At 39.6% G+C, this 26,983-nt stretch overlaps 1 protein-coding gene across 2 annotated transcripts; it reads left to right on the forward strand.

Annotated features, from left to right (window-relative positions):
- The first annotated feature begins 5,027 nt into the window (after positions 1 to 5,027).
- Positions 5,028 to 26,359, forward strand: LOC128703574 (transmembrane protein 107). 2 transcript variants are annotated; one of them, XM_070101268.1, is made up of 5 exons: positions 5,028 to 5,166; positions 10,530 to 10,664; positions 13,270 to 13,337; positions 22,237 to 22,337; positions 25,016 to 26,359. In XM_070101268.1, the coding sequence occupies exons 2-5, from the start codon at positions 10,581 to 10,583 to the stop codon at positions 25,177 to 25,179; spliced, it is 417 nt and encodes a 138-aa protein (XP_069957369.1). In that variant the 5' UTR covers positions 5,028 to 5,166; positions 10,530 to 10,580; the 3' UTR covers positions 25,180 to 26,359. The 2 variants fall into 2 exon arrangements, with proteins under 2 accessions (XP_069957369.1, XP_053654237.1); XM_053798262.2 differs by lacking the exons at positions 10,530 to 10,664; positions 13,270 to 13,337; positions 22,237 to 22,337; positions 25,016 to 26,359 and adding an exon at positions 5,276 to 6,168 and having other exon boundaries at positions 5,074 to 5,166.
- Positions 26,360 to 26,983: the final 624 nt, after the last annotated feature.

Here is a 26,983-nt window from a genome sequence, read left to right on the forward strand (position 1 = left end):
GGGTTAGTTGCAGCAGCCGTGAAGAAGGTCTTGTAGATGTCCTCTGAACCAAGATTCCATGATGTTGCAGTGTCTGACAAGTTGTGCAAGAAAGGTATAAAATACCGACAATATGAAAGTTAAGACACATGTGCAACATCTGGATATCTTTATTGTAGACGTTTCGCCATCCAGTGGCTTTATCAATACAGATTCTAGGACATAACTTGAAGACAGTAGAACTATGTACAGAAGATGAGGTAATCAGTCCCTCAACCTAGAATTTGTATTGATAAAGCCACTGGATGGCGAAACGTCTACAATAAAGATACCCAGATGTTGCACATGTGTCTTACTCTCATCTTGTCGGTATTATATACCATTTCGTACACAACTTGTCAGACACTGCAACATCATGGAATCTTAATTCTGAGGACATGTACATAACCTTCACGACTACGACAACTACTTCTACAACTAACCCATCTCTTTGGGAAGGACCTACTTCCACTGGGGAATCCCGCCTACCAGTGAATATGCCCTCGTCTGCTACACCTGACGTTACTATATAAGCGCCAGGATTCTTTCTTCTGCTTCAGAATCTCCACGACTATGGTGCTGTTCGCACCTACTCCTAGTTTGAGGGACTGATTACATAAGAACATAAGAACATAAGAACGAAGGAACACTGCAGAAGGCCTACTGGCCCATGCGAGGCAGGTCCAAGTCCCTACCGGCTTAAGCCAATGCACCCAACCTAGTCAGGTCAGGTCACATTGAGTTAAGGGAGGAACACGGCAACCGACCTGTTAGCACAAGCTATCAGGTCTAACTCACACCCACCCACATCTACTCATGTATTTATCCAACCTATTTTTAAAGCTACACAACGTTCTGGCCTCTATAACGGTACTTGGGAGTTTGTTCCACTCATCCACAACTCTATTACCAAACCAGTACTTTCCTATATCCCTCCTGAATCTGAATTTTTCCAACTTAAAACCATTGCTGCGAGTCCTGTCTAGGCTAGATATTTTCAGCACACTATTTACATCCCCTTTATTTATTCCTGTCTTCCACTTATAAACCTCAATCATATCCCCCCTGATTCTACGTCTTTCTAGAGAGTGCAGTTTCAGGGCCCTTAGTCTATCCTCATAGGGAAGGTTTCTGATACATGGGATCATCTTTGTCATCCTCCTTTGTACATTTTCCAGAGAATTTATATCCATTCTGTAATACGGTGACCAAAACTGTGCAGCATAATCTAAATGAGGCCTAACCAAGGATGTATAGAGTTGAAGAACAACCTGAGGACTCCTATTATTTATGCTTCTTGATATGAAGCCAAGGATTCTATTAGCTTTATTGCGAACACTTATGCACTGTTGTCTTGGTTTCAGATTACTGCTAACCAGAACTCCTAAATCTTTTTCGCAATCCGTAATATTAAGATCTACATTATTTAGTTTATATGTGGCATGGTTATTGTCCTGTCCAACATTTAGAACTTTGCATTTGTCTATATTAAACTGCATCTGCCACTTCTCCGACCACTGCATCAGTCTATTCAAATCTTCCTGGAGTGCTCGAATGTCCTCGTCAGAATGAATTCGACGGCCTATTTTGGTGTCATCGGCAAACTTGCCGATGTCGCTCTTTATGCCCTCATCTATGTCGTTTATGTAGATTGTGAACAGCAGGGGGCCCAACACTGACCCCTGTGGAACACCGCTCGTGACGCTTCCCCACTCTGATTTCTCCCCATTTATGCAAACTCTCTGCTGCCTATTTGTCAACCATGCCTCTATCCAGGAAAAAATTTCTCCTCCTATTCCATGTGCTTTAATTTTCCTCAATAGTCTCTGATGTGGGACCCTGTCAAAAGCCTTACTGAAGTCCATATACACAATATCATATTCATTACCATGATCTACCTCCTCAAATACCTTAGTGAAAAAAGTTAATAAATTCGTAAGGCAGGAACGCCCCTTTGTAAAACCATGCTGAGATTCGTTGATTAATTTATGCTTTTCAAGGTGGCTACGAACTGCCTCGGCAATTATTGATTCCATAAATTTTCCCACTATGGAGGTTAGGCTTATTGGTCTATAGTTCGAAGCTAAGGACCTGTCACCTGTTTTGAAAATAGGTATCACATTTGCCATTTTCCACTTATCTGGCACCATGCCAGTTTGTAGTGATATGTTGAAAAGATTAGCCAAAGGTGTGCTAAGCTCCTCTTTACATTCCTTTAGAACCCTTGCATACAGTTCATCAGGGCCTGGGGATTTGTTAGGTTTTAATTTATCTATTTGCCTCATCTTCTGTACATAGTTCTACTGTCTTCAAGTTATGTCCTAGAATTTGTATTGATAAAGCCACTGGATGGCGAAACGTCTACAATAAAGATACCCAGATGTTGCACATGTGTCTTACTCTCATCTTGTCGGTATTATATACCATTTCGTACACAACTTGTCAGACACTGCAACATCATGGAATCTTAATTCTGAGGACATGTACATAACCTTCACGACTACGACAACTACTTCTACAACTAACCCATCTCTTTGGGAAGGACCTACTTCCACTGGGGAATCCCGCCTACCAGTGAATATGCCCTCGTCTGCTACACCTGACGTTACTATATAAGCGCCAGGATTCTTTCTTCTGCTTCAGAATCTCCACGACTATGGTGCTGTTCGCACCTACTCCTAGTTTGAGGGACTGATTACCTCATCTTCTGTACATAGTTCTACTGTCTTCAAGTTATGTCCTAGAATTTGTATTGATAAAGCCACTGGATGGCGAAACGTCTACAATAAAGATACCCAGATGTTGCACATGTGTCTTACTCTCACTCTTCCTTTCCTTGATGTTCTACTCTGCAAAGCTGACCACGAACTTCGTTTTAAAGTCTATCGAAAACCCACCAACCAAAACGATCTTCTCCACTTCTACTCTCACCACGACACCAAAACCAAACGTGGTGTAATTATAGGCTTCTTCCTGCGTGCACTCAGAATCTGCAGCAACGAGTTCCTTGAGGAAGAATGCACTATAATTGAACAGGTATTTTCCAAACTCCACTATCCTCGTCACTTCATCAGAGACTGCAGACGGCGAGCACTAAACATCTTCAACACACCCAGAGAAGACACTGCCGAGAAGAGATACATAGTCCTTCCCACCAACTCCATTGCCAAACATGTTTCCAACATCTTTGCCAAAACATCATTCCAAGTATCTACCTCCACAACCACGACCATCAAGGACATCACCAGTAGTAGGCAGGACAAGCCTCCATCCTCTGCAGGGGTATACATAATCCCTTGTAATGACTGCAACAAGTTATACGTGGGCGAAACATCAAGGGACCTCCAAACACGTATTTCAGAACACCAATACGCAAGCAGGTCTGACGACACAAGGAATGCCTGCGTACAACACCGTAATTCACACAACCACTTGATAAACTACAGAAACTCAAGACTTATCGCCACAGAAGACAACACCCAATACCGAAGAATCCTGGAATCATCACTTATTTCTATATCCGACAACTTCAACCAGAATAGTGGCTTCTATAACATAGCTGAACCACTTGCCAAGAAACTTCTTCATCGCTATCCCACATAAGAACACTGTAGAAGGTCTGCTCACAAACTTGTCCAGTCTCCTTTCCAAGCTACCCAAGTTTTTAGACTCTACAACCCAACTCGGTACATCATCAGATGCAGCATTCTTCACCTGACCTCAGCCGGACTATAAATACTCGCGTTCCTTCCACCCCAGGTAGTTCTGTTTGTGACTTGAAAAAGCCCACTGTGTGGGCGAAACGTAGTCAATAAAGGATCACATTATACTGCATTTGTGTTTATATTGCCATTGTGTCGGTATTTTATACCATATATTTCCATTCTTCATCCTGTCCTCACTGGCCCCTCGCCCCCAGTGGGTCCTTACCTGTGAGTCCTCTGTTGGTAGGTAAGACACAAAGGCAACAGTTAGGCAACTTTATTCCGAGACGTTTCGCCTACACAGTAGGCTTCTTCAGTCGAATACAGAAAGTAGGCAGGAACAGTAGAGATGTGAAGACGATGTAATCAGTCCATCACCCTTGAAGTCGTAGAATTTGCCTACTTTCTGTATTCGACTGAAGAAGCCTACTGTGTAGGCGAAACGTTTCGGAATAAAGTTGCCTAACTGTTGCCTTTGTGTCTTACCTACCAACCTGTCGGTATTTTATACCATTAAGAGTCCTCTGTTCTGTTGTGCTCCAGAATCTCCCCAACCACGGTGCTCTTCACACCAACTGAGGGAATGATTACCTCATCTTTTGTATATAGTTCTACTGTCTTCAAATCATGTCCTAGAATTTGTATTGATAAAGCCACTGGATGGCGAAACGTCTACAATAAAGATATCCAGATGTTGCACATGTGTCTTAATTTCATCAACGCTAAATGTGGTGGAAGAAACGTCTTAATAAAAGGTGATAAATTGCATATTTTAGTTTAGTTTATCATCTTTATTATGCACCCATAACCATCCTGTGGGCACGGTATATTTTAGTGGGTGTAGTAGGGCGAGTTAAACCTCAAGGACCACAATGAAAATTAGTCACTGACTTTTTTTGGGGTTATCCTAAGAAATTTACACATGTTACTTTGTATGATAATTGCACTTATGTGTACCCGCATCTAAATAAACTCTGGTGGCTAAAGCTCTCGCTTCACACGGCGAGGGCTGGGTTCAATACCCAGCCAGGGTAGAAACGCTGGGCGTGTTTCTTTACACCTGTTGTCTATGTTCACCCATTAGTACAATGGGTACCTGGGTGTTAGTTGACTGGTATGGGTCGCATCCTGGGACACTGACATAATTTGCCCAAAATGCTCTGCATAACAAGCTGCTTTCTATATAGTAGCATGTCATTGATGTCAGCTAGGACTGTATACCTTGTACATGTACTTGTAGAAATAAAGATATTTATTATTACATGGGCCAGTAGGCCTATGCAGTATTGGTTCATATGCCAGGCTCTAGGTTCACAGTGTTCATGAACCCCTGACTCGCTCCGTGGCACAGACAATCATGAAACGCTCAACATGACAAAATGTTTGAATTCCCAAACAAAATATTCACAGTGCCATGTTTGTCCGCTACTTGCCATATAAAAAGGTAGGAATAATGGTTATAATTCAGATGACGTGGTTATGTTTATACGTGTCATTGTATATATGCTTCAGTAGTTGAAACAAAAGTTAGCATCATTGTTACAACACATCAGGTGGCTGACATAACACATGAGCGCTGGACTTACACTCTTGCATTATCGACATATTAACAAATAGCCAGCTATGATCCAGAAATTCGAAGTGGAAGGCTTTGATGCCTTTGTGGAGAAAGTAGACTCTTTCAAGGACTCAGACAATCCGATATATGTGCTGTTCAGCGGGTCAAAGGACTCCAGGGGGAAGAGTTGGTGCCCAGACTGTGTGGTGGCGGAGCCTGTGGTCAAAGGAGCCCTGGAGAAGGCTCCTGAAGATGCTGTCTTCGTCTACGTGGGCGTGGGTAGCCGAGACTTCTGGAAGGACAAGAACTGTGTTTTCCGCACAGATGCCCGCACCAAACTTAAGTGTGTGCCCACCCTTATGAAGTATGGAGGACCCCAAAGGCTGGAGGAGGAGCAGTGTGCTAACGTTGATTTGGTCCACATGCTTTTTGAAGACGCTTGATTACTCTGATATATAATTACTGTGCGTAATGAGTGAAAGCATTGTTAAAATAAATTCTTATACCTGGTTCATATACAGGACTTTTTTTAATAAATGAAATAACATGGTACTATAACATACTATATTCACAATGAATTTACCATTCTTTTCCCATGGTATTTATAATTAAATACTTTATAAATTAAGAGTTCTAAACTCATGCTCGATGTATATAGTGTTACTCTTTAATGCCATACAAATTGCACAGTTTAAAAATTTGCCTGTCATAAACTATTTTATCCAGCCTTATCATTATTTAAAGGTATGAAACACATTATATTCCATTTCTTATGTAGGATATTTTAATTCTGAAAGATACAAAGTTTGTATATCATTTTAACATTAATCATAAAGACCTATTACATTATTTTAAGGTCTTCATTATTTTGTCTTTAAATACAATATATAATAAAATAATCTTTTCTTTGCATCCTGAACTATGTGCATATAAACTCAAGTCAATGAATGAATCAAATACTCATTTACAGTTTGAAGTAATAAAAAGGAAATGATGTGTAGAACTGATTAATAATAGATTGTTTTTTTCATTGAATGTAATACTTGCAGTAATAGCACATGTATGAACAGTGGAACACTGCAGCAGACCTTTTGGCTTAGGCTGGGCAAGTCCAATTTACTTCCAGCCACATTCACTTGCACACCCACCTAACCTATAAAGCTACACAGAGTCTTCGTTAGATATTTTCAACATGTTATTTATATTTCTCTTTATAACTGCTCTCCATTTGTACATTTCAGTCATATTCCCCCCATTACTTTCCAGAGGGTGGAAATTCAATGCTTTTATATGTGCTATCTACGACAAGGTCCTAAATGCACTAGAAGACAAAAAGAATGCAGATGTAATATATACAGACTTTGCAAAAGCCTTCGACAAGTGTGACCATGGCGTAATAGCGCACAAAATGCGCGCTAAAGGAATAACAGGAAAAGTTGGTCGATGGATCTATAATTTCCTCACTAACAGAACACAGAGAGTAGTCGTCAACAGAGTAAAGTCCGAGGCAGCTACGGTGAAAAGCTCTGTTCCACAAGGCACAGTACTAGCTCCCATCTTGTTCCTCATCCTCATATCCGACATAGACAAGGATGTCAGCCACAGCACCGTGTCTTCCTTTGCAGATGACACCCGAATCTGCATGACAGTGTCTTCCATTGCAGACACTGAAAGGCTCCAGGCGGACATCAACCAAATCTTTCAGTGGGCTGCAGAAAACAATATGAAGTTCAACGATGAGAAATTTCAATTACTCAGATATGGTAAACATGAGGAAATTAAATCTTCATCAGAGTACAAAACAAATTCTGGCCACAAAATAGAGCGAAACACCAACGTCAAAGACCTGGGAGTGATTATGTCGGAGGATCTCACCTTCAAGGACCATAACATTGTATCAATCGCATCTGCTAGAAAAATGACAGGATGGATAATGAGAACCTTCAAAACTAGGGAGGCCAAGCCCATGATGACACTCTTCAGGTCACTTGTTCTATCTAGGCTGGAATATTGCTGCACTCTAACAGCACCTTTCAAGGCAGGTGAAATTGCCGACCTAGAAAATGTACAGAGAACTTTCACGGCGCGCATAACGGAGATAAAACACCTCAATTACTGGGAGCGCTTGAGGTTTCTAAACCTGTATTCCCTGGAACGCAGGAGGGAGAGATACATGATTATATACACCTGGAAAATCCTAGAGGGACTAGTACCGAACTTGCACACGAAAATCACTCACTACGAAAGCAAAAGACTTGGCAGACGATGCACCATCCCCCCAATGAAAAGCAGGGGTGTCACTAGCACGTTAAGAGACCATACAATAAGTGTCAGGGGACCGAGACTGTTCAACTGCCTCCCAGCACACATAAGGGGGATTACCAACAGACCCCTGGCAGTCTTCAAGCTGGCACTGGACAAGCACCTAAAGGCAGTTCCTGATCAGCCGGGCTGTGGCTCGTACGTTGGTTTGCGTGCAGCCAGCAGCAACAGCCTGGTTGATCAGGCGCTGATCCACCAGGAGGCCTGGTCACAGACCGGGCCGCGGGGGCGTTGACCCCCGAAACTCTCTCCAGGTAAACTCCAGGTAAACTCCAGGAAAGGTTTCTGAAACATGGGACCAGATTCTTTATCCTTTTTGTATATTTTTTGATGCATTTATGACCACTAAATGAGGCCTCACTTAAGAAGTATATATGATGCTGATGAAGGGTTCTCTATCCAGGAAATTGGAGCTACCATCATTTGCATTAATTCTGATTAGTTCCTTTTCCCCAAGTGCTGTGGGATCCCCACACATTCAGAGCTCTTTAATTATTATTATTATAATCTTTGGGGAGCACTAAACCTGTAGAATTATACAGCACATGGGGGGGGAGATGGAAGGTATTCAGGCTCAATTCAGGGAACCGGAGCACAAATACAATTCCCTAGATCAAGAGCCTCTCACCAGCGTCAAGGAACCTCTGTTGAGGGGTCAGAGCTCTTTAATATGAATGTAATATTGAAGGTAAAAAGTTGATCCAAGGAATTGGATCTCTTATTCTTTTGGATCAAACCTGCTCTATCTCCTATTCCCAAGCATTATATTTTGACCCCTGTGGGGTTATTGCTTCCTAGACACTAGTGAGAGAGGCCCTTAATCCAAGGAGCTGAATTTATCCTTCCTTTTCATAAAACAAATCTGGATGCCTCATTCCTCAGGCACTATACAACTCCAGTGGGTTTAGTGCTTCCCCTGATTTAAATATAAAAAAAGGTCATCTTTTTGCATCAATATTTCTTTACATTTAATAATACTGTAATATTTAATACCTAACACTTCATTGTCATTTTCTTATTTTTAATCACACTTCAGTAGGTACTGTCTACATTATTGGTGCTTCATGCATGGCAACTTTCTTGCTGACCAGCACCTATTTCTGAATAGTGATTACATTATGACTGGCTAACTGCATGCTTCCTCATTCCTTGTTAAATTATCCTGGCTGGTTTATTCATTGTGGGGGGAGGGGGGGGGGGACTTGATATGGGGTGTTTGTCATAAGATGATTTGTTAAGTTCCTTCATCCTGGATGGCTGCAAGAATAGCACATCTGTTTCACAATTAGTACGCAGAAGGTCAATTATTAATATAATCAAAACTAAGTGCTAAACCATAGGTCAAGCTTCCCCTCCTTGCACTGAATGAACCAATGGTTTTAGTGCTTCACATAATCACTACTGCTGGCCTTATGGCATGGGTGTGGCAAGATGGTATGTATGTAGGACACCTAAAGGTGGTATAGCTTATAGCAGGCCATGACAGCAGTGACCTCTGGTTTACTGGTCCTGGACTCTTGTGGTCCAAGTAGCTCCCCAGCCTTATACTCTATGTGGTAGACAGCAACTGTACCCCTCAAGGGAGCAATTGATTCCAGTTTAAGGTGCTTCATTTTAAAATTGTAGCTACCCTCCTTTTCTTTGGACTAAATCTGATTGCTTCCTATTCCCCAAGGCACTGTATAACCATATAGCCTCTACAGGTTTATAGCCCCTTCCCCATGAAATAAATAAGTACAGTAGCATAATACAGGAAACAAATACCTATTGGATAACCCCATGCTTGACTTAACCTGAGTAAAAACTCAAGAGCACATAAAAGCCCCCAAAATTTGGAACTCAGCCAGAAGAGTCCAAAGGCTACCTATTTGTTCAATATATCCCAACACACTAATTCTAACTGACCTTGCTGATTCTCTCTAACTTTCTTAACAAACTAACTTAAAGCATCAACTTTGATTTTACTTTTCCTCTTGCATTCTCTCCTACCCCCCCACTAACCCCTCCTCTCTCACATTCCTTCCCTTCACTTCCTCATCTTTGCACATTACTCTTTTTGCACATCCTTAGCTGAATTGCTGTATGACCCTTTTGGGTTTGGCACTAAATTTGATTACATTATTGTTGTACTACAGTATATTTTATGATGTAGCGTAAAATAAAACACAGCTCGAGTTAGAACACACAAAGAATCTGTAAAAAAATTCAATACTACTTTAGATCAATGTGAACTATAATCTCTCTCTCTTGATAATGTCAATAAGTATAATTTAGCTCTTAATAACCTTGATATATTTTATCAGAAGTGTGCTGACATTACAATTCAGATTATCTTCTTGACCGCAACATCAACTCCTTCAGAGTGCAGGCACTACCCTTCCCACTTCCAGGGCTCGAAGTCTGGTTAACTGGTTACCCTGAAACCCTTCATGAAAATTACCTTGCTCACTCTCCAACAGCATATCCATTAAAAATACTTGTCTCCATTCACTCCTATCTAATGAACACTTGAACAAATCTGCTGGATGCTCAAGCCCCTAAAACTCAAAGCCTCTTGTACCCCTTCCCTCCAACCATTCCTGGGATGACCCCTTACCCTATTATCTTCCACTCTTGTACCCTCTTTCTCAACCTATCCCACTCCATGTTCTCTGCATGCCCAAACCACCAACACCTCTCCTCGGCCCTCTGAATTATGCTTTTGGTGATCCTACATCGCCTTTTTAATTTTTACACTCCAGATTTTCTGCATTGCTCACAAACATGAATCTCCCATTTCCTCTAGCTGCCACCTCACTGCAGTGTTCAGAAAGCATGCCTCACCACACATATAAAAGGGTTGGTACCATTATTCTCTCGTACTGTAATTATAGTAATTAAAAAAAACTTGTTAAATTCTTCATCATAATTCAAATTATTTATTACAGATGAGAGAGCAAGAAAGAAAAGCGTGACAAGATTCTATTATTACTGGCAAAATGAGAGTAACGGGATTAATCCCAGCACGATTCTTAACACTGACATCTCATGTGGTGCTTCTAATCAGTGTGTTATTGGCTAGGGTAAGTATCCTGTCATGTTCATTGACTGGTTTTTAGCCAAGACTAGAATGCAACAGTTTGTACCAAAAGGTTGTAGCTAAGAGATTGTTTAAATTTTTTATTGAATAAATAATAAACAATGCCACTCTCAGACCTGGAGCAAAATTTGTGCCACATAACCAACTTTTCTAAGTGTAACTAAATACAAATACAGTATTATAGGTAAAGGCAAATATACATGGTGATCATGTATACATTAAGCGATAAAAGCTCAAGAGTGAATTTTGAAATTAACTTAAGCTAAGAATTCCTGTATATATCATATTCTTTGCACAATAATTAGATACTGTGTATCAGTTATATCTACAGTTTATCAGTTTGTTCCAAACTGTACAGGAACTTATATTTTTTTTTTTTAGTTCACGAGAAAGAGGTAAACCCACTAAGGTTATATACCTGGAGAGAGTTCCGGGGGTCAACGCCCCCGCGGCCCGGTCTGTGACCAGGCCTCCTGGTGGATCAGAGCCTGATTAACCAGGCTGTTACTGCTGGCTGCACGCAAACCAACGTACGAGCCACAGCCCGGCTGGTCAGGAACCGACTTTAGGTGCTTGTCCAGTGCCAGCTTGAAGACTGCCAGGGGTCTGTTGGTAATCCCCCTTATGTATGCTGGGAGGCAGTTGAGCAGTCTCGGGCCCCTGACACTTATTGTATGGTCTCTTAACATGCTAGTGACACCCCTGCTTTTCATTGGGGGGATGTTGCATCGTCTGCCAAGTCTTTTGCTTTCGTAGTGAGTGATTTTCGTGTGCAAGTTCGGTACTAGTCCCTCTAGGATTTTCCAGGTGTATATAATCATGTATCTCTCCCGCCTGCATTCCAGGGAATACAGGTTCAGGAACCTCAAGCGCTCCCAGTAATTTAGGTGTTTTATCTCCGTTATGCGCGCCGTGAAGGTTCTCTGTACATTTTTCTAGGTCAGCAATTTCACCTGCCTTGAAAGGTGCTGTTAGTGTGCAGCAATATTCCAGCCTAGATAAAACAAGTGACCTGAAGTGTCATCATGGGCTTGGCATCCCTAGTTTTGAAGGTTCTCATTATCCATCCTGTCATTTTTCTAGCAGATGCGATTGATACAATGTTATGGTCCTTGAAGGTGAGATCCTCCGACATGATCACTCCCAGGTCTTTGACGGTGTTTCGCTCTATTTTGTGGCCAGAATTTGTTTTGTACTCTGATGAAGATTATATATTAATTTCCTCGTGTTTACCATATCTGAGTAATTGAAATTTCTCATCGTTGAACTCTTGAAATTTTGACAAGAGGAATATGCATGCCATTTATATCAGAGAAATTATTAAATTGTTGGCTCTCTGTCTATGGAGTGTTGAGAGAGTAATTGCCCACCCAAACAACCCACAGAATGTCCTCACAAGTGTAACTTAGCTTGGGAGGAGCACAGTAACTTAATACAGTATGGTATATCTATTTTTATTTGCAAAATTATCTGCCCATATTTCTGCAGTTACATAACCTTGTTAAACAAGCAATGTTTAATAATTTCTGACTATTCACTTGCCTGTCTCCATGTTTCCTATCTTAATATTAAATGATGTTTACCGCAGTAATTTGGCAATAATTTCCTTGAAGATTGAGACACTTACGCAACTTATGGGAATCTTTATTCAGGAAACGTTTCGCCACACAGTGGCTTCATCAGTCCAATGCAAAGTAGAAAGGCGTAAGGAGAGGAGGAGTTTGAGGTAATCAGTCCCTCAGACTGGAGTCGATGTGTTCAGTCCATCAATCTTGTAGAATGTACAGCATAGGACCGTAGACGTGGCTTATATACTGTAGTGAGGTGAGGTGAAGCAGGAGGAGGTGGGGTCATAGTGGTACCATCCACTAGTCAAAGTAGGTCTTCGTCCAAAGGTTGAACAAGTGTTGAAGAATTCTTTGTAATAAGATCCCATGATGCTGCAGTGTCTGACAGTTGTGATGAATGGTTTGAAAAACCGACAAGTTAAAGATTGAGACACTTATGCAACATATGGGAATCTTTATTCAGGAAACGTTTCGCCACACAGTGGCTTCATCAGTCCAATACAAAGTATTAGACTGATCTTATTACAAAGAATTCTTCAACACTTGTTCAACCTTTGGACAAAGACCTACTTCGACTAGTGGATGGTACCACTATGACCCCCCCACCTCTTGCTTCACCTCACCTCACTACAGTATATAAGCCACGTCTACGGCCCTATGCTGTACATTCTACAAGATTGATGGACTGAACACATCGACTCCAGGCTGAGGGACTGATTACCTCAAACTCCTCCTCTCCTTACGCCTTTCTACTTTGTATTGGACTGATGAAGCCACTGTGTGGCGAAACGTTTCCTGAATAAAGATTCCCATATGTTGCATAAATGTCTCAATCTTCAACTTGTCGGTTTTTCAAACCATTCATCACAATAATTTCCTTCATTTAAACTCTTATTCCAAGTCATTGGTCATTACTTCATTCTACATAGTAAACTGCTTTCTCAAATGCTCATAGTCAAACCAAATTTGGTTAATAATAAGTTGTAAATTTAGACACGCAATTTATTATTAACTTTGCAGGAGGAAAATGTTCTTGCTTGCTTGCCAGTAGACTTCATGGAAGTTGATTATAGGAGGCGTGATGGAGAGTAAGTACCATGCTTTCATATTGCCATAGGTGACAAAATTGTCTATGTAGCTAGGAGTGTTACAATTGTGTTGGTATTTTGTTTTGCAAATCATAGTATAATTGTGTTAATTACAAGATGTTATACAGGTAGTGCCAGGTTGCATATAATGATGTATTTAGTGATAAGTTGTTGCTTGTTGTGGGTGAGCCAGTAGTTTACCATAGCATTGGGCTATAAAGCATATTATAATCTGCAAGTTTAGCTGAGTAGCATTGTGGTAGCTGATCCTTCTCTAGCAGAAACTTTGAGGGAAATACTTGTAGGGCCTTGCAAGATAAAAGAATAAGTGCTGAAAATGTAATTGTAAGCACAACAAAGGGTGTTACAAAGTTGCATTTATATAAAAAAAATTCTGTAAATGCAAGTGCTCCTCGACTTACAATGGGGTTACATTCCAATGACTCCATCATAAATCAAATATGAATATGATACTATAAATAAGTAAATAAATAATTGTCACTAAATAAGTAAATAAACAAATAATTACTGTTACTAACTAAATACCAGTATTGAAAAATAAGTAAATGAATACAAGTTTATCCTATCAATAAATGTACATTATTATTATAATCAAGGGGGAAGTGCTAAACCCAGAGGATTATACAGCGCCTGGGGGGAGGGTGTGGAAGGCATTCAGGCTTAATTTGGGGAACTGGAGCACAGATCCAATTCCCTAAATCAAGAGCCCCTCACCAACATCAAGGAACCTTCCTTGAGGGGAATAAATGTACAGTACTGTACAGTACAAAAGAGAAATTTTACAGTACATTGACTTGATTACCTTAGGATGATACATGTAGTGATATGTTGTACAGGTACTCATCATTAATGTAGTCAGCTGAAAGCAAACTGCTCCTGAGGAATGTTGTGAAGCATAGAACTAACAGTAATTGTTACTGAATGTGCATCGCTGTTGCACCATCATTAAGTTGAAATACATGTAAGGTTGGTAGACAGCAACCACCCAGGGAGGTACTACCGTCCTGCCAAGTGAGTGTAAAACGAAAGCCTGTGATTGTTATACATGATGGTAGGATTGCTGATGTCTTTTGTCTGTCTCATAAATATGCAAGATTACAGGTAAGTCTTGCTACTTCTACTTACACTTAGGTCACACTACACATACATGTACAAGCATATATATACACGCACCCATCTATACACACTCATCTGAAGTTTCGTAAGAGGCTTTAGAGTTTATCTTAAAAGGAGAAACTAGTTCTTGGTCTTATTACTTTTCCTTTTATATCCATGAGGAAGTGGAATAAGAATCTTTCCTCCGTAAGCCATGCGTGTTGTAAAAGTCAACTAAAATGCCAGGAACAATGGGCTAGTAACCCCTTTTCCTGTAAAGATTACTAAAAAGAATAAGAAGAAGAAAATTGTCTAAGTGGGAAGTCTGAATGTGCATGGATGTTGTGCAGATGATAAGAAAGAGATGATTGTGGATGTTATGAATGAGAAGAAGCTGGATGTCCTGGCTTTAAGTGAAACAAAGCTGAAGGGGGTGGGAGAGTTTCAGTGGAGAGGAATAAATGGGATTAGGTTAGGGGTTTCAAATAGAGTTAGAGCTAAAGAAGGAGTAGCAATAATGTTGAAGGATAAGCTATGGCAGGAAAAGAGGGACTATAAATGTATTAATTCAAGGATTATGTGGAGTAAAATAAAGATTGGATGTGAAAAGTGGGTTATAATAAATAAGCGTGTATGCACCTGGAGAAGAGAGAAGTGTAGAGGAGAGAGAGAGATTTTGGGAAATGTTGAGTGAATGCATGGGGAGTTTTGAATCAAGTGTGAGAGTAATGGTGGTTGGGGATTTCAATGCTAAAGTGGGTAAAAATGTTATGGAGGGAGTAGTAGGTAAATTTGGGGTGCCAGGGGTAAATGTAAATGGGGAGCCTTTAATTGAGCTATGTGTAGAAAGAGATTTGGTAATAAGTAATACATATTTTATGAAAAAGAGGATAAATAAATATACAAGGTATGATGTAGCACGTAATGAAAGTAGTTTATTAGATTATGTATTGGTGGATAAAAGGTTGATGGGTAGGCTCCAGGATGTACATGTTTATAGAGGGGCAACGGATATATCGGATCATTATTTAGTTGTAGCTGCAGTTAGAGTAAGAGGTAGATGGGAAAAGAGGAAGGTGGCAACAACAAGTAAGAGGGAGGTGAAAGTGTATAAACTAAGGTAGGAGGAAGTTCGGGTGAGATATAAGCGACTATTGGCAGAAAGGTGGGCTAGTGGGGGGTTGAAGAGGGTGGGAATAGTTTTAAAAATGCAGTATTAGAATGTGGGGCAGAAGTTTGTGGTTATAGGAGGGTGGGGGCAGGAGGAAAGAGGAGTGATTGGTGGAATGATGAAGTAAAGGGTGTGATAAAAGAGAAAAAGGTAGCTTATGAGAGGTTTTTACAAAGCAGAAGTGTTATAAGAAGAGCAGAGTATATGGAGAGTAAAAGAAAGGTAAAGAGAGTGGTGAGAGAGTGCAAAAGGAGAGCAGATGATAGAGTGGGAGAGGCACTGTCAAGAAATTTTAATGAAAATAAGAAAAAATTTTGGAGTGAGTTAAATAAGTAAAGAAAGCTTAGGGAAAGTATGGATTTGTCAGTTAAAAACAGAGTAGGGGAGTTAGTAGATGGGGAGATGGAGGTATTAGGTAGATGGCGAGAATATTTTGAGGAACTTTTAAATGTTAAGGAAGAAACAGAGGCAGTAATTTCATGCACTGGTCAGGGAGGTATACCATCTTTTAGGAGTGAAGAAGAGCAGAATGTAAGTGTGGGGGAGGTACGTGAGGCATTACGTAAAATGAAAGGGGGTAAAGCAGCTGGAACTGATGGGATCATGACAGAAATGTTAAAAGCAGGGGGGGATATAGTGTTGGAGTGGTTGGTACTTTTGTTTAATAAATGTATGAAAGAGGGGAAGGTACCTAGGGATTGGCGGAGAGCATGTATAGTCCCTTTATATAAAGGGAAAGGGGACAAAAGAGACTGTAAAAATTATAGAGGAATAAGTTTACTGAGTATAACAGGAAAAGTGTACGGTAGGGTTATAATTGAAAGACTTAGAGGTAAGACAGATGTAGGATTGTGGATGAGCAAGGAGGTTTCAGAGTGGGTAGGGGATGTGTAGATCAAGTTTTTACATTGAAGCATATATGTGAACAGTATTTAGATAAAGGTAGGGAAGTTTTTATTGCATTTATGGATTTAGAAAAGGCATATGATAGAGTGGATAGAGGAGCAATGTGGCAGTTGTTGCAAGTATATGGAATAGGTGGTAAGTTATTAAATGCTGTAAAGAGTTTTTATGAGGATAGTGAGGCTCAGGTTAGGGTGTGTAGAAGAGAGGGAGACTACTTCCCGGTAAAAGTAGGTCTTAGACAGGGATGTGTAATGTCACCATGGTTGTTTAATATATTTATAGATGGGGTTGTAAAGGAAGTAAATCCTAGGGTGTTTGGGAGAGGGGTGGGATTAAATTTTGGGGAATCAAATTCGAAATGGGAATTGACACAGTTACTTTTTGCTGATGATACTGTGCTTATGGGAGAAAGAAAAATTGCAAAGGTTAGTGGATGAGTTTGGGAATGTGTGTAAAGGTAGAAAGTTGAAAGTGAACATAGAAAAGAGTAAGGTGATGAGGGTGTCAAATGATTTAGATAAAGAAAAATTGGATATCAAATTGGGGAGGAGGAGTATGGAAGAAGTGAATGTTTTCAGATACTTGGGAGTTGACGTGTTGGCGGATGGATTTATGAAGGATGAGGTTAATCATAGAATTGATGAGGGAAAAAAGGCAAGTGGTGCGTTGAGGTATATGTGGAGTCAAAAAACGTTATCTATGGAGGCAAAGAAGGGAATGTATGAAAGTATAGTAGTACCAACACTCTTATATGGGTGTGAAGCTTGGGTGGTAAATGCAGCAGCGAGGAGACGGTTGGAGGCAGTGGAGATGTCCTGTTTAAGGGCAATGTGTGATGTAAATATTATGCAGAAAATTCGGAGTGTGGAAATTAGGAAAAGGTGTGGAGTTAATAAAAGTATTAGTCAGAGGGCAGAAGAGGGGTTATTGTGGTGGTTTGGTCATTTAGAGAGAATGGATCAAAGTAGAATGACATGGAAAGCATACAAATCTATAGGGGAAGGAAGGCGGGGTAGGGGTCGTCCTCGAAAGGGTTGGAGAGAGGGGGTAAAGGAGGTTTTGTGGGCAAGGGGCTTGGACTTCCAGCAAGCATGCGTGAGCGTGTTAGATAGGAGTGAATGGAGACGAATGGTACTTGGGACCTGACGATCTGTTGGAGTGTGAGCAGGGTAATATTTAGTGAAGGGATTCAGGGAAACCGGTTATTTTCATATAGTCGGACTTGAGTCCTGGAAATGGGAAGTACAATGCCTGCACTTTAAAGGAGGGGTTTGGGATATTGGCAGTTTGGAGGGATATGTTGTGTATCTTTATATGTGTATGCTTCTAAACTGTTGTACTCTGAGCACCTCTGCAAAAACAGTGATAATGTGCGAGTGTGGTGAAAGTGTTGAATGATGATGAAAGTATTTTCTTTTTGGGGATTTTCTTTCTTTTTTTTTTTGGGTCACCCTGCCTCGGTGGGAGACGGCCGACTTGTTGAAAAAAAAAAAAACATGTATTGTAAATTGAACCATCATAGAGCAAATAACGTCTGTATATTAATAATGGTAATCCTGAAAATCACTGTATCCAAATATTCTCTTCAGTATAAAGGTTGTACTGTAATTACAGTAGTACGTACTTTATTTTTTTTTTCAACAAGTCGGCCATCTCCCACCTAGGCAGGGTGACCCAAAAAGAAAGAAAATCCCTAAAACGAAAATACTCTCATCATCATTCAACACTTTCACCTCACTCATACATAATCACTGTTTTTGCAGAGGTGCCCAGATACAACAGTTTAGAAGCATATACAGTGGAAACGAACTTTTTTCATTCCAGAAGTATGTTCAGGTGCCAGTACTGACCGACTTTTTTCCCATAAGGAATATTGTGAAGTAGATTAGTCCATTTCAGACCCCCAAACATACACGTACAAACGCAATTACATAAATACACTTACATAATTGGTCGCATTTGGAGGTGATCGTTAAGCTCCACTGTATAAAGATACAATATAAAAAGAGACCTGAAATAATATAATAAACTCCCTATAGAATATAATATCAGGGCCCAATTATATATATACCATCCTGTTACACATCCCTCCAAACTGCCAATATCCCAAATCCCTCCTTTAAAGTGCAGGCATTGTACTTTCCATTTCCAGAACTCAAGTCCGGCTATATAAAAATAACCGGTTTCCCTGAATCCCTTCACTAAATATTACCCTGCTCACACTCCAACAGCTCATCAGGTCCCAAAAACCATTCGTCTCCATTCACTCCTGCCTAACACACTCATGTATGCTTTCTGGAAGTCCAAGCCCCTCGCCCACAAAACCTCCTTTACCCCCCTCCCTCCAACCTTTTTGAGGATGACCTCTACCCTGCCTTCCTTCCCCTACAGATTTATTATATGCTCTCCATGTCATTCTGTGTACTTTGATCCATTCTCTCTAAATGACCAAACCACCTCAACAACAACTTGGAATCACCTTATGGTAGTACAAGGTATAAATTGTTTGGAATCCTTATATTCTGACGAATATAAATAGCATGGAATCACTACAGTAGTATTACCTGTTAAGATGCCAAAGCATCATTTGCTGTAATAAGGCTGAACAACCCATATGGGTTTAGTGCTTTTTGTGAATATAAAATGGGTGTGAAGCATGGGTGGTGAATGTTGCAACAGAGAGAAGGCTGGAGGAAGTGGTGTTGTGTCTGAGGGCAATGTGTAGTGTGAATACATACAGAGAATCTGTAGCTTGGAGATTAGGAGGAGTTGCGGGGTTTCCAAAAGTCCAGAAGGCTGAGGAGGGGTTGTTGAGGTGGTTCAGACATTGAAGGAGGACAGAACAAAATAGAATGACTTTGAGGGTATATAAATCTGTAGTGGAAGGAAGGAGGGGTAGGGGGTTGTCCTAGGAAAGGTTATACCTGGACGGGGTTTCTGGGATCTACGCCCCCGCGGCCTGGTCTGTGATCAGGTCTCATGGTGGATCAGGACCTGATCAACCAGGCTGTTACTGCTGGCCACACGTAAACTGACATACGAGCTACAGTCTTGGTCTTGTACCAACTCTAGGTGCCTGTCCAATTCCTTCTCAAAGACAGCCAGGGAGGCCCTTGACACTTACTGTGTTGTGTCTTAGTGTACTCGTGGCACCCCTGCTTTTCACTGGGGGGATGTTGCATCTGCCAAGTCTTTTGCTTTCGTAGGGAGTGATTTTCGTGTGCAGATTTGGGACTAGTCCCTCTAGGATTTTCCAAGTGTATATTATCATGTATATATGTTTCTTGCCTAAATTCCAGGGAGTACAAATCAAGGGATTTCAACCGTTCCCAGTAATTTAGGTGCTTCATCATACTTATATATGTGCTGTGAAAGTTCTCTGTATACAGCCTCTCCTCACTTAATGACAGAGTTCCATTCCTAAGGCCACGTCAGTAAACGAATTCATTGCTAAGCAAGGAGCATACTACATATAATGGTAGTGGGTTTGTGTCAACCATCTTTGATATTGTTTTTAACCCCTTCACTGTCGCAACCCCCAATCCTGAGGTGTCTCCTGGTGTCGCAAAATTTAAAAAAAAAAATAATTTTTTCTTATGAAATTATAGAGAATCTTTTCCCGATTGTAATGACACCAAAAAAACGAAATTTGATGGAAAACAGATGGAATTACGCTTTCGCGAAGTTAGCGACCTCGGCGATATTTACAAATCGACGATTTCGCCCACTTTGAGCCCTATTTTCAGCTAATTCCATTGTTCCAGTCGAACAAACTCATAGCTATTTCTTTAGAACTTCGTTTTTGCTATCGATTGAGTTCAAGAAACTGCCCATTTACCAATTTCAACTACCCAATAAAGTGGTCAGAAATTGGCAATTTGGCCAATTTCATGAAAATTAAAAAATATGACAGTTTCAAAATAAGGTCCAGAATGAACAATACAGACATTCCTGGCTCTAAAATAACATTTTCTTTGTTCATCAGTCATGTCTCCAGGCCCCTCTGATATTACTCTTGCTTTCTATTTTGAATTTTTATTCAAACAAAAAATGGAAGATTTACTATTATGCAGATTCCTGCAATACTGTAATAATTGTGTAAATAACATGAACCCATTCATGACTGCATATTAGAATGGCTAGTTGGACATTTATTGGACAATGACATCATTTGTTTACTTTTGAACATTGGCAAAAATCAAACATTTCCCGTACTTTGAGCTCCATTTCCAGGTTCTTTTTATAGTAAAATCAATCAAAATCACCTCTATTTCTATAATATGTTTTCCATTCTATCAAATGAGACCAAGAAAACGAGAATACAGCCATAAATACTATACGAAAATAGATCACAAAGTCGGCATTTTAATTTAAAAAAAACGGTCAGTTTTTTTTTTATTATTATGCACTGCGTGCTCCAGGAATTTTTTTATATGGTGCACACTGACCACACAGATCCATTCTCTCACATGTGGGCCTACCAGCTTTCTCCTTCTTGATTTGAAGCCGCTAGAATTTATGAGTATATATACGTCAAACACGGTACCTCGTAAGACGTATATACATATACGGCCGCGACAGTCAAAGGGTTAATGTCACCTTTTTCCCATTTATAACATTTTTAGTATATTTTTAAATGTTTATACAGTAGTGTACTATATATTGTAATAAACAGAATAGAGAAAATCAGCTCTAATATACATTATTTAGGTATGCATATTGGTCAGAGAGCCTATCGTAAGTCCAAGTTGTCGGTAAATGAGTATGTTACTAAGTGAGGAGAGGCTGTATTCTCCAGGTCTGCAATTTTGCCTGCCTTGAAAGGGGCCATTAGTGTACAGCAATATTCCAGCTTAGAAAGAAAAAGCAATTTGAAGAGAATCATCATGTTCTTGACATCCCTAGTTTTGAAGGTTCTCATTATCCATCCTATCATTTTCCTAGCAGGTTGGAGGGAGGGGGTAAAGAAGGTTTTGTATGTGAGGGGCTTGGAGTTTCAGCAGGCATGCGTGAGCATGTTAGATAGGAGTGGAGACAAATGATTTTTATGGCTTTATGTACTGTTGGATTATGAGCAAAGTAACATTAATGAAAGGGTTCAGGGGAACTGGTTAGCTGGGCTTGAGTCCTGGAGGTGGGAAGTACAGTGCCTGTATTCTGAAGGAGGGGTGTTGATATGTTGCAGTGTTTTAACTGTAGACGCATCTCTGGCAAGACAGTGATGGAGTGAACGATGATGAAAATGTTTCTTATTTTTTGAGTTACCCTGCCTTGGTGGGAAACTGGCAGTGTATTAAAAAAATAATAGTAATAGTAATTTATGATGTAATAATTTTAAAAGCAAAATCATTAATTATTACATTTAGTTTACACATTTTAAATGCTCAGATATTATTATATTTATGGGATCATCTCAAACCCTTAGTGTTCACTAAACTGGCTGATAATTTTCTATTTAACATTTAACATTAACATTGGACGTGATTTGGCCATGCTGTATGACCCCAGTGGTTGGTGCTTAGTTTTGATTACTGTGTAATAGTAATGGAGGTGATCCAGCAAAAAATTGTGGAGTAATATATGCTTGAATATTTTAGCTCCTGTGAGCCTGCTAAGAATGTGAAATGTGACTGATACTGTAGGTTATCATTAGAAAATAAATAAAAAATAATAATGTTCTTAAACAAGATATATTGTTTCTTGCAGATTTCTTGGAGGACTGATAGCTGGCCTTGCTTTAACAGCCCTTGAATATGTTGGCTTCATGACTGGAATTTCCATGTTCACAGGCTTACCTTCACTTATATGTATCCTTTGATAATTACCGCTAAATTTTTGAGGCTTGACACCTTGTTTGCATAAAGTATTTTTTATTTTTTTTGCCCTTGTAGGAATAGTAAACTGTAGAACTACATCTTAGTGAGCCTGCTGCTACATCACCTGTCTGTGTTGCCTCTATGTGTTTGCTGTGCATGAAGACCTTTATCTCTCACTTTTGGTCACCTCAGGTTCGAGCCTGCTTCTAGAGCTTTGATCTATCAGTGAACAACATGCTTCTCTAGTGAAAGGATCACAATGATGCTATTCATGCATCATTGTGATTTGCTGGTGGATTGGGTGTTAATCTGTTTGATGGATGCTGCCCAGATGTTTAACACTATGGTTTTAGTTCACTGTCTTCTTTGTGTGTTGTGCATCTCTGATGACTTCATTTATTGCTCTCCTTTGATGTGCTGCCCTTAATGTATTCTCTTTCTGTACTTTGCAATATAACCCGTGTTGGTGCATTTATGTAAATACTGTACTTACTTCTACACTTAGGTCACACTACACATACATGTACATGTTTATTTATACACACTCATGCGAGTTTTCTTTGATTTTATCTTAATAGTTCTTGGTCTTATTACTTTTCCTTTTATATCCATGGGGAAGTGGAATAAGAATCTCTCCTCCGTAAGCCACGTGTGTTGTAAAAGTCAACTAAAATGCCAGGAACAATGGGCTAGTAACCCCTTTTCCTGTAATAATTACTAAGAAGAATAAGAAGAAGAAAATTGCCAAAGTGGGAAGTCTGAATGTGCGTGGATGTTGTGCAAATGATAAGAAAGAGATGATTGTGGATGTTATGAATGAGAAGAAGCTGGATGTCCTGGCTTTAAGTGAAACAAAGCTGAAGGGGGTGGGAGAGTTTCAGTGGAGAGGAATAAATGGGATTAGGTCAGGGGTTTCAAATAGAGTTAGAGCTAAAGAAGGAGTAGCAATAATGTTGAAGGATAAGGTATGGCAGGAAAAGAGGGACTACAAGTGTATTAATTCAAGGATTATGTGGAGTAAAATAGAGGTTGGATGTGAAAAGTGGGTTATAGTAAGCATATATGCACCTGGAGAAGAGAGAAGTGTAGAGGAGAGAGATTTTGGGAAATGTTGAGTGAATGCGTGGGGAGTTTTGAACCAAGTGTGAGAGTAATGGTTGTTGGGGATTTCAATGCTAAAATGGGCAAAAATGTTGTGGAGGGAGTAGTAGGTAAATTTGGGGTGCTAGGGGTAAATGAAAATGGGGAGCATTTAATTGAGCTATGTGTAGAAAGAGGTTTGGTAATAAGTAATACATATTTTATGAAGAGGATAAATAAATATACAAGGTATGATATAGCACGTAATGAAAATAGTTTGTTAGATTATGTATTGGTGGATAGAAGGTTGATGGGTAGGCTCCAGGATGTACACGTTTATTGAGGGGAAACTGATATATTGGATCATTATTTAGTTGTAGCTACAGTTAGAGTAAGAGGTAGATGGGAAGAGGAAAATGGCAACAACAAGCAAAGGGAGGTGAAAGTGTATAAACCAAGGGAGGAGGAAGTTCGGGTGAGATATAAGCAAATATTGGCAGAAAGGTGGGCTGGTGCAAGTATGAGTAATAGTGGGGTTGAAGCGGGTTGGAATAGTTTTAAAAATGCAGAATTAGAATGTGGGGCAGAAGTTTGTGGTTATAGGAGGGTGGGTGCAGGAGGAATGAGGAGTGATTGGTGGAATGAAGTAAAGGGTGTGATAAAAGAGAAAATGTTAGCTTATGAGAGGTTTTTACAAAGCAGAAGTGTTATAAGAGGAGTAGAGTATATGGAGAGTAAAAGAAAGGTGAAGAGAGTGGTGAGAGAGTGCAAAAGGGGAGCAGATGATAGAGTGGGAGAGGCACTGTCAAGAAATTTTAATGAAAATAAGAAAATTTTTTTAGAGTGAGTTAAACAAGTTAAGAAAGCCTAGAGAACGAATGGATTTGTCAGTTAAAAACAGAGTAGGGGAGTTAGTAGATGGGGAGATGAAGGTTCTGGGTAGATGGCGAGAATATTTTGAGGAACTTTTAAATGTCGACGAAGAAAGGGAAGTGGTAATTTCATGCACTGGCCAGGGAGGTATACCATCTTTTAGGAGTGAAGAAGAACAGGATGTGAGTGAACGTAGATCCACGTTTGGACAGTTTAAAGGTTAATGGTGCCAGTTGCCCTTCCCTTATGCAATTGTTATACGAAAATAGTGGAAAAGCAGTGAAAATACAGAACATAATGAATAGTGGCTCAGTTGAAAGCCAACAAAAACATGGAACACCAAAAAGAGGGTGTTGTATATGCAGGACCCTCCTGTACATTCCGTTTCTTTTCCCCTCCCCCAATCCCTTCCTTGCTGCCAGTGTTCTCTTTGCAGCACCTCATGAGTGAAGTGTGTGTGTGTGTGTGTACATGCTTGCTTTCTTTCATCTATACCATTTGTTGCTCTGTGATCCTTACTGTTTTAGTGCTTTCCTATAAATGTAGTAATAATCTAGTGTAATTAGAAAAATTGATTGCTTAGTATGATACATGATATATGGTACTGTATAAGTTAATTATGGTTAGGTGTATTAAATTAAAATACTGTTTAGAGATATGTTTTAATTAGTCATTTTTTATCAGTTCATTGTGTAAATTTCCTTAATGTGATTCAGCTATTGCTTGTCACACTGGTGCTTCCATTAGCCTGGCATACATGGTAATGGATTCTTGGGACTGTCAGCTTTATTGGTGGGTTTTTGGATTAACCTCTGCCTTGCCAGCCAGCATTGAAGTAGGAGTTATGATTAATGTGCTGATGCTCAGGAAGAGTATATAATAATGTGCCTATATACTAGATTATGATTTTCCAAGAAAACTTAAAAAATATTTTGTATTTCATATGACTTATCTACTTTTCACAATAGGATGCAAACCTGTTTGTACTGCAAACATTATCTGGTGCCCAGAACTGTCAACAAGTACAAAAGAAGCACAGAACTGTACTATGTAGAAAATCATTAATAAAATACATAGTGAAATCAAATTGACTTATTTTGCACACTATCTCTAAAATGATAAATATGTTTTACTGATGTTCAAAAAGGTGATAGAAAAGATGCTTTTAACCATAGGTTTGCCTTATTGAAAAACTGACAAGCATTCTTTTTAGAATGCTGAAAAAAAAACATTAAAATAAATAACATACTTAGAAAAAAAAATAGCAAAAAGTGCAGTGTTCATTCAACAAATTTGTATACAGCCTCTTCTCACTTTGCGACGTAGTACTTGTTTACCGACGCCTCGGACTTACGACGGACTCTCTGACCAGTATTCATACCTAAATTATGTATATTAGAGCTGATTTCTTCTGTTTTGGTTATATCAATATACAGTACACTACTGTATAAACATTTAAAAATATACCAGAAATGTTTTAAATGGTGCAAAAGTGACATTAAAATAATATCAAAGATGGCTGACACAAACTCACTACCATTACGGTATGCTCTTCACTTAGCAACGACGTGGTCTTAGTAACGGAACTCTGTTGATAAGTGAGGAGAGGCTGTATTATCTATTATCTGATCTATTAAGCTACTAACACAGTCAGAAATTATTCAAGACTGCTAACCTAAATAAATTTTTGGTGAATATAATAATCATAATACTGTTTCAACCCCTTCTCCTGTATATATTACTAAATGTAAGAGGAGAAACTCTTTTTTTTTCTTTTGGGCCACCCCACCTCGGTGGGATATGGCCGGTGCGTTGAAAGAAGAAGAATACTGTTTAAGAATAAAATTCATTGGTAAATTGCATTTAAGGTGGGAGACGGCCGACTTGTTGAAAAAAAAAAAATCAGATTTTAGAGATTCTGATAGTTCATGAAAGAATAATCTGGAAATTTCAAAACTGTGAATAAAAAGCAAAACTATCACATCAGACAAGATAGATGTTGTTTTCAATGTCATGACTTGCACACTTTTCCCTCCCTTCCCTCAGAAAGCCCCCCATCTCTACTGCATGAATGCACACATGCATGGTGTTTTTTTTTTTTAACATGCTGATTTACTGCATCGTCTGTGACTCCCATCTTTTCAGCTGATGTCCTTCCTTCAACATCTCTACTTGTTCCCCTTTCTTCACAATCATCTCTCATTTCTGCCATGTAACACTGAATGATCCTTATGGGTTTAGTACATTACATTAATACAGTATAATAATAATAATAATAATAATAATAATAATAATAATAATAATAATAATACTTGGGAGTTGACGTGTCGGCGGATGGATTTATGAAGGATGAGGTTAATCATAGAATTGATGAGGGAAAAAAGGTGAGTGGTGCGTTGAGGTATATGTGGAGTCAAAAAACGTTATCTATGGAGGCAAAGAAGGGAATGTATGAAAGTATAGTAGTACCAACACTCTTATATGGGTGTGAAGCTTGGGTGGTAAATGCAGCAGTGGAGATGTCCTGTTTAAGGGCAATGTGTGGTGTAAATATTATGCAGAAAATTCGGAGTGTGGAAATTAGGAGAAGGTGTGGAGTTAATAAAAGTATTAGTCAGAGGGCAGAAGAGGGGTTGTTGAGGTGGTTTGGTCATTTAGAGAGAATGGATCAAAGTAGAATGACA

Source organism: Cherax quadricarinatus, chromosome 76 (genome assembly GCF_038502225.1).
Source record: "Cherax quadricarinatus isolate ZL_2023a chromosome 76, ASM3850222v1, whole genome shotgun sequence".
In the NCBI taxonomy this organism is placed as follows: domain Eukaryota; kingdom Metazoa; phylum Arthropoda; class Malacostraca; order Decapoda; family Parastacidae; genus Cherax; species Cherax quadricarinatus.

Excerpts from the sequence above, each read along its gene's own strand:
- LOC128703574 (XM_070101268.1), top strand. The coding sequence starts at position 10,581 with ATGAGAGTAACGGGATTAATCCCAGCACGATTCTTAACACTGACATCT. Across the intron at positions 10,665-13,269 it reads TCAGTGTGTTATTGGCTAGG|GAGGAAAATGTTCTTGCTTG; the intron begins GTAAGTATCCTG and ends TTAACTTTGCAG. Across the intron at positions 22,338-25,015 it reads AGGCTTACCTTCACTTATAT|CTATTGCTTGTCACACTGGT; the intron begins GTATCCTTTGAT and ends AATGTGATTCAG.